Source organism: Vombatus ursinus, unplaced genomic scaffold (assembly GCF_900497805.2).
Source record: "Vombatus ursinus unplaced genomic scaffold, bare-nosed wombat genome assembly UNPS02014768.1, whole genome shotgun sequence".
NCBI classification, from domain to species: Eukaryota; Metazoa; Chordata; class Mammalia; order Diprotodontia; family Vombatidae; genus Vombatus; species Vombatus ursinus.
Genome location: NW_020954546.1, coordinates 8,121,879 through 8,130,442, shown reverse-complemented (window position 1 = coordinate 8,130,442; position 8,564 = coordinate 8,121,879). Strand labels below are relative to the sequence as shown.

The window sequence follows — 8,564 nt, the reverse complement described above, 5'->3', positions numbered from 1 at the left end:
AGATAGGAAACATCATTTCTAATGTAAAACAGAAAGAAAATGATTTCCAGTAGCTGTCCAATTCACCTAATGGAAGCCCACGGCTGTTTGCAGGCATACAGTAGGCATACAACAAACAGTTGATCTCCGGGTGTGACCTGAGCCTTATTTTGGAATTTCCAGAGTCTACTCAGGAACTTCAAACCCATTTCTAAATTAGCTCACCTGAAGTGGGTGTGGAACATGAATTGCCATCATTCTCTAGGGTGTTGGTTTCCTTCATTCTTCTGACAAGGAAAAAATCCAAATGGTTCATAAACATAAAAGAGGAAAAAAGGGCAGACCAAGGGCAAATAGGGAAGACAGCTGTATTACTAAAACAAGAGACAAGAGACGAGAAAAAGTAACAACCAAATGTATTTAAAAACAGACCTCTCCACTTGACACTTTGAGTGAAACAGCTAACCACCACCCCATGTCCTGAACATGCTTTTCCGTTGCTTGGGAAGTTGCCGCCTGCCATCACTGTTTCAGTCTCCAGAACTCTGCAGAGAGCACCAGGCATTGGCTCCTCAAAAGGAGAGGTAAGGGTTAATCTTTTGGTCAATCAGTCTCCATACACCTTTTCTGATTGTAAAGGGACAAATTCAACCTTTCTCATTCACTCCGAGAAGGTCATTAGAAAACAAAATCTTGTATGTCTTTTACAAAAAGCACACCTGCAGATAATAAATATCTCTGATCCATGTATCATGTTAAACAAAGTCCAATTTTATCTACTCAATATCCTTGCAGTCCATTGTAGATCTTTTGCACTGATTCTTGCTCCAGCAACTGTTTGATACCTGAGAGCAAGAAAAAGGAATGATCTGATTAGTGCAAAATGTGCACTCTTGTGTGAGCTTGCACTCACTAGCCGGAGGGGTGACAAACAGGGATAGCTCAGTGCCATTTACGTGTCCCCATCACTTACTGGACCACCCCCAACACATTTCAAACCCTTGAAAAGAGAAAGGCCCAAGAACCATTCAGAATGGGCAGTGAGAGCACCCGGTTTAACAGAGCCAAGACAAGCCCAGCTCCCCTTCCCTGGGGAAGTGACACAGGGGCCGACAAGCGGCCGCTATGGGTAACACACCCGAGGGAGAAGGGAGGTGGAGAAAGAGAGACAGAGACAGGGGCCTGGTCACTTACTGCCATCCCTTCTCCTGCCCTCCACTGTTCTCCACTCTTCCCTTTGTCGCCTTTCCTTCTCATCTGAATAGTTTCTGTGCGATTGGCCACCAATGACCTTCCAAGGCACTGACCTCTTTAAAGTGACTCCTTGTCACACACAGGCACAAAGGATGGGTCATGAATTTTCCTCTCCCTGGCTCTGGCCCCTTCCCTAGCTCTACAGCTTTATTAATACGTAAGAAGTGGGGCTGTTGGTGGCAGAGTAGATAGAGCACCGGCCCTGGAGCCAGTAAGACTTGATTTCAAATTTGGCCTCAGACACTTAACTAGCTGTGTGACCCTGGGTAAGTCACTTAACCCTGAATGCGCCACCCCCCCCCCCAAAAAAAATGTAAGAAGAGCTCATCTTTCTACAGATCTTTAGGGTTCACGAAGCATTTCCCTCACAATATGCCCTGGTGTAAACACTATCCTTATTTTACAGAAGAACAGACCAACAGGGAAAGTGAATTCCTCACGAGAATGTGGCTGAATAGCAAACAAGCTGAGACCTAGCGCCACGAGGCCCCCATCTGAGGGCTCGTGCCCTCCTATGGGGTCAGTAGCTGCTGTTGGTCGACGTGGCCGAGATTTGTCTTTTCTGCTCAAGACACTGACTGAGTCTGGGGAGCACACACCTTCTCTCTGTCGCTCTGTAAACTGCTCCTTTGGAAATTCAACATCAAAGGTGATTATGAGAGAGCCCCTGATGTTGTTGTTGTCAAAGCTAGGCAGCCCTTCTCCTTTCTTCCACAGCTTAGCCCCTGGCCTGGTGATCTTGTCCCGGGCAACGTGAACCTAGGAAACAAGAAGGGCCGTGAGAAGTCAGAGCTATCGTCCGCGAAGACCCATCCTACAGCTGCCGGCAGACCCTGGCCAACTCCTTCTCAAGTCCCACATTCAGGACGAGGGAAAGTGAAAAAGCAGGAAAAATCACCACGTGGAGGGAAATCAAAAGGAGAATGTCTCCAAATTGAAGAGAAAAATCTAAGCTCTCAGCAGCTGCCACCTCTGACCATGCATTATATCAAGAAGCACCAGACAATGCCACCAGATGACGACTTTTCAACGGTTTGCTCTTTGTCAGTGGTGAATTCAGGCGTGTAAAGGCTAAGGGAGGAGGCAGACCCCAAAGCTGGTGGCGGCTGGCGGCCTTACCTTGTGGCCGTCCAGGTGCTGGATGTCCATCTCAAAGCCTATGAGCGACTCCACCAGGGAGATTGTCACATTTGTGTATAGATCATCCCCACGCCTCTCAAACACAGGATGTCTGCGGAGCAAAGGAGATCAGAGACGTGGTTTCTGAGACCCGTGGCTTCTGAGACCCGTGCAGCCTGTGGCCTGAGCCACAATCCCTGCCTCAGAACACCAAGACGGAGGCAGGAAGCTTCTCCCACTGAGGTGAGGAACGACTCCACTTCCAGAGGCCCTTCAACCCAGGCTTCTCTTTGCCTTGATTAGATCAGTTTTTCTGTGGAATCCCCTTCGCCTCAGTTAAATGTTGTACTGGGAACTTCCCAGTGGACACCAGCCACCTACATGTGCCGAGCTGGTGCCGCTCCCTCATTTCCAATGTGATCCTAGTTACCATGGCCTCCATTCTTTCAGCTCTGCTTTAACTCCATTTCCATCATTTCCTAAAGATATCTCCAGAGCTGTTCCTGTCTTCAGCTCCGCTAGTCTTCACTGCCTCACAGTATCCCATTATATTAATGTCTCCTATAGTGCTCTGCGCTGTCCCCCTTCTAATTTCTCATATACAGACTGTAATGTCTAAACTAGACTACACACACAAACACACACACACACACACGCACGCAAGCACGCACACACACACAAACACGTGCCCCCACTGCCAAGACCAAAGAACAGTGATTGATTTCTCTGGTTCATTCCTCATTTATTTACTAAATTCTGAAATGTTTGAACAAGGTACAGCATTTATAGGTTAAGCCCTACTTTAAGTATTAGCAATGAGGCTCGAGATGATAATGTCATGAAATTGGTGCACTGAGCTCTCAGGAAAGGCAGCGGGCAGGGCTTCCACGTCCTGAATCTGTTCTGGAGGAAAGAAAGCTTTAATCTGCTCTCTATTAAAGACATTTTGACATGACTGAGACCAGGCCACTTACTTGAGAACTTTGATCCGGAAACGCAAATCTCCCGGCTCCCCATCCACATGTGGCTCACCTAGGTCAGAAAGTTACAAATGAAAGTATGTCATAATCTAAGCAACTGCCACGTACTTAGCAGAAGACAGCTTCTATATAAGTGCTAATTAGCGTCTATGAAGTATAGCTGAGAAGCTAGCTGTATCCATCTGGGTACATCAAGCTCGAAACTTTTGAATGTGTATAACGGATGCTCCAAGCAAAGTACTGAATAAGTTTTTCAATTTTCCAAGGAATTTGAAAAGTAATTCGCTGACATGACAAAATATAAATGTTATCACAAACATTTAGGGTTTTTAATTTACCATCAACTCGACAAGCGTGATCCGAAAACACAGTTGTATCGATCTCAACTGTGGTTATGTGTCTTTTAAAAATACTCTAATTAGAATTCATGTTTTCCAAGCCCTAAATCTGAAAATTCTATGATGATACACAACTGTTCATCATACTAAAGGACAAACACCTAGACTATTGCTTAGACTGACTATGACTGTCTGGGTTGAAGTGAGTAAGGCGTTCTATAAGTACCACCATGCAGCCATTTGGATAAAGATCTGGAGAAACTGCCAATAATGAGAGAGAGGAGAGCCCCAAGAAAACAGGACATTAATGCGTTACCTTCTCCAATGAAGGGATACTCCATGCTATCTCTCACCCCTGGCTCTATTTCCACCTCCAGGGTACGTTCTTCATTCACCAACCTGAAATGGAAAAGAATGAAAAAGTTACAAAGATGAGTGCTCCAACAGGGAAGCACTGGGTAGTTCTTAAGCACACTAGCTAGAGCTTCTCTACTAGAGAAACACTATTTCTGACCCTTGCTCAGCAAACCTGGGCACACATGCCCTATAGACACATGCCTATGCACACATGCCCAGGGAGAGAGCTCCCCAATACACGCCACGATGCCAGCCTTCCAAGAAGCCACCCATCATCTTTATCTTCTTCTGTGATGACACCACCTTGACTCCCACTCTCTCAAAGAACTGCACCTAGTTGGCCCAAAACTGCTCCATGTCACCCATTCAAACCATTACAGAAATTAATTTTCCTGAAACCTCCACTGAGGCACAAATGGATACTATCCCTGAAACAGATTTTTCTACATTTCTAGAATAATCACTTTTGCTCACTGGTGCCAGTGGAGCCTCTCAATTCAAGCACACGCTTCAATCCCTAATCTGCCACCACACAAGGACATGGCAATTACCATTTATGTGCTGCTTTCAGATTTACAACGTGCTTTACAAACATTATCTCAGTTGTCTCATGACAACCCAAGAGAGGAAATGAGACTAAAGAAGATGATATCAGAAAGACGTGTTTAACCAGACCAAGTACCCACCAGGGAAATCTGTGCTAGAGAAGACACAATCTTAATAGCCCTATGGGGTCATTTTATAAGATGTCTTAGGGAGATGAAAACACAAAAAGAATGTAAAAAACCATCAGAACATTGTTACTCTGAAAAAGTGACAGAGGACCTCAATAAGTACCAATGCATATGCTTTTTTCCTCTTCACACTTTTTTATGAGAATGACCTAAACACCTCCAAGTTATCCTTGATAAAAATAGGAGAAGAAAAGAGATGGGCTTTTGTAAATGATTTCCTATAGCAGATTGCATCTCTGTAGTCACACAATAAATAATTATTGACTGACTGAAGGGAATGGATATTAAGATCCTAACTATCCTTCCTGATTGTTGATTACCAAAAGAAAGGGCATTTGAAAAGAGACAGTCTTGGGTGATTTCCTCTATCAAGGAGTCTTTCATGTGTGTATTAAAATCTCATGCTATTCCATAATGAATGCAACCACAGAGAAAACTGCTGAATGATACTCTAATTACTATGTCAAACACCCCATAACAAGGATATGTACGCTTGCCAAATGTGTTTGCCAATTTCATGGAGAATGTCCTCTGCTGAGTCTAATGGAAGAGGTGTCCTCAAAAGACAGGGAAGGCCTAGAGCATGTCCTGGTTACGGGTCACGTACTGACAGTATTGTTCATTTTTCAGTCATGTCTAACTCTTCATGATCCTTTTTTTCAGGCAAAGACACTGGAGTAGTTTGCCCTTTCCTTCTCCAACTCACAGATGAAGAAAGTGAGGCAAACAGGGTTAAGTGACTTGCCCAGGGTCACACAGTGAAGTGTCTTAGGCAAGATTTGAACTCACGAAGATGAATTTTCCACTTTTGAGAGTGGACAGGGTAAAAGGAGAGAGAGTAGGATAAATGGGGTGAACAGGATTGAGGGAAATAGTAATCATTACTATGGGAAAAAAATTTACAGCAAATTTCTCTGCTGAAGACTTCTTTTCTCAAATATATAGAAAACTGAGTCAAATTTATAGAAATAAGAGCCATTCCGCAATTGATAAATGGTCAAAAAATATGAACAGGCAGTTTTTAGACAAAGTAACCAAAACTATCTATAGTTACATGAAAAAATTCTCTAAATCATTGATTAGAGAAATGCAAATTAAAACAACCCTGAGCAATCATCACACACCTAATTGGCTAATATGACAGAAAATGAAAATGACAAACGTTGGAAGGGATGTGGGAAAATGAAAACATTAATGCATTGTTGGTGAAGTTGTATACTGATTCAACTATTCTGGAGAGTAATTTGGAACTATGCCCAAAGGGCTATAAAATCATGCATACCTTTTGACCAAGCAATACCACTATTAGATATCCCAAATAGATAAAAAACAAAAAGGAAAAGGACCTATATGTACAAAAATATTTACAGCAGTTCTTTGTGTCATGGCAAAGAATTGGAAATGGAGGGAATGTCCATCAATTGGGAAATGGCTGAACGAGTTGTATATGATTGTGATGTAAGAAATTGTGTTATAAGAAATGATGAGCAGGATGCTCTCAAAAAAAAAAAACCCAACTAGAAAGACTTATATGAACTGATGCAAAGTGAAATGAGCAGAACCAGGAAAACATAGTATACAGTTGCAGCAATATTGTATGATGATCAACCATGCATGACCTGGCTCTTCTCAGTGATATAATAATTCAAGACAATTCTGAAGAACTTACGATGAAAGGTGCTATCTCCAGAGAAATAAATGCTGGAGCCTGAATGCAGATCAAGGATAGTTTTTCTTTATTTTTCTTGTTTTTTTTCGGTCTGTTTTCTTTCACAGCATGACTTACATGGAAATGTGTTTTGCATGACTACACATATATAACCTATGTCAAATTACTTGCCTTCTCAATGGAGAAGGGGGAGGGAGGAAGGGAGAGAATTTAGAACTCAAAATTTGGAAAAAAAAAAAGAATATTGAAATTGTCTTTATATGTAATTGGGGGGGGGAATAATAAAATAAAAGAAAAAAACAAAGCTGAGTTGTCCTGCCTTCAGGTCTGGCACTCTATCTTCTGTGTCACCTAGCTGCCCTCATTGATACCATTAAGCCCAGAAAACTACAGGAACTCCTTAATGAGATACAGTATTACTCAGGAAGTCAGCTTAACAATCCATGCAGAGAAAACTAGCTGAATTTAAAACTGCCTATGGTATAGATGATCACATTCAACTAAATGACCAGTCCCAAAAATTAGCACACACAATGGAGACAGACTCACAAGATGGACACCATGAATTGTATCCAAAATTGAGCAAGAAGAGAGTGAGTTGGACTGCATTAGGGAAACCACACGCAGAGCTTTAAATGATCCCAAAGTGCTCCTCAGCACAAAGACCTACCTCTTAATACAAATGTTCTTCTTGTTATAGAGTTGCAAAAATTAGGCACTGCCACCTTTCTTTTTAAATCTGATGTTTTTATATCACCAGAACATATATCTCTCTTCCTTCCCCACATGGCCAAAACAAACCTTATGACCAAGATTAAAAAAAAAAAAATTACTAGCAGTCCCACAAAACCAAACCTAATATCACGTCAGACAGTATATGCACTAACCACACCCAGATTTTCCCCAACCTCTGTCAAGAGATGATGTATGTTATCTTCAGTCATATCTTGCACAACACTGGTTATTACCCAGCATTCCATTTCTTCTTTTCCTGTTTACATTACTGTCATTGTGGGTACTGGTTTCTAGGTTTTTATTTCATTCTTGCTCCAGTTCATAGACTGAAGACTTCTTGGGCTCCTTAAAATTTTTTACTCACTGTTTCTTTCAGGGCAATAATATGCCATGACATTCATATAAACCAATTTGTTTAGCCATTCCCCAGTAGAACGAGGAACACTAAGATGCAGTTAACCCAATGGGCTCAAGCAGGATGCTGTGAATTTTCAATGGTGAAGTTATGTAAGGAAATTTATGATAGGAAAAGAAACCGAGTTAGTCCCTTAAGAGGGGAAATAGATAACAGCCTGAATGCTGCATTGCTACCCACAAAATATAAGACTTAAGAGGAAATCCTCCAGTATGCATTGGGCAGATCCTCTGGGAAAGATCTATTGAAGAATATGGGCAAGAACCAAAGAGGATGAGAAGATCTATACTGATGGAAGCAATATTCACATGACTGAGATCAGAGAGCCACTTAAGTTTTTGGTGCAAGTAGTAATGGACAGACCAAACATTCTGTTTTCAAGAATTGTGATGGAGAGCTGAACTGATATAGGATTACCAGTCTAAATAACTGCTACTAAGTCAAACTGCAAACAAGATCAACAAGGTTCCTTCAAACACTAATGAAAGATAAAAAAATAGTCTATAACACAAAATTGAGCATTTCCAGTCCATACTTCTTGGTTAAAGCAAATTCGTGCTGTAAATGTAATCCAGCAAACCAAGCAGAAATTAAGTTACATTATCAAAATCCGTCACTTGACATTTCTGGGTTACAGACCCAACAAGCTGGAGGACCAGACACTTTCTCTGATCCTTATGACCTCTCAAACCTCTCCAAAATAGGAATTATGTTCAAGAGATAAAGCAATTTCAATTGTCTCTGTGCTCTAAGATACAAAGATTCAGAGCAAGGTAAAAATCTGATGAATTAACAGTTGAGGAGGCAAATCCCCAATGTGCTCATTCAGCATTCCCTCACTCCCAGCGAGCCACTCTGGCAGGGATGCACAAACTAACCCACATGCTTGCTCTGGCTAGGACGACAGTGCAGCAGCACTCTGGGCTGCAATCCTACTCAGAAAATTGAGGAGCAGAAGGAACCGGAGTGCATAGCAGCCTGAGG

General features: G+C 42.1%; 1 protein-coding gene across 1 annotated transcript in view; it reads right to left on the bottom strand.

Moving 5' to 3' along the window:
• Window positions 1–378: 378 nt before the first annotated feature.
• Window positions 379–8,564, bottom strand: part of DNAJB11 (DnaJ heat shock protein family (Hsp40) member B11) — a 28,815-nt gene continuing 20,629 nt past the window's right edge. Inside the window, exons 6-10 of the mRNA XM_027861986.1 lie at window positions 3,987–4,069; window positions 3,327–3,384; window positions 2,353–2,464; window positions 1,833–1,992; window positions 379–824 (exon numbers count right to left, since the gene is read on the bottom strand). Coding sequence (XP_027717787.1) covers window positions 760–824; window positions 1,833–1,992; window positions 2,353–2,464; window positions 3,327–3,384; window positions 3,987–4,069 — 478 coding nt within the window. The 3' untranslated portion in view covers window positions 379–759. The remainder of the gene's footprint in view (window positions 825–1,832; window positions 1,993–2,352; window positions 2,465–3,326; window positions 3,385–3,986; window positions 4,070–8,564) is intronic.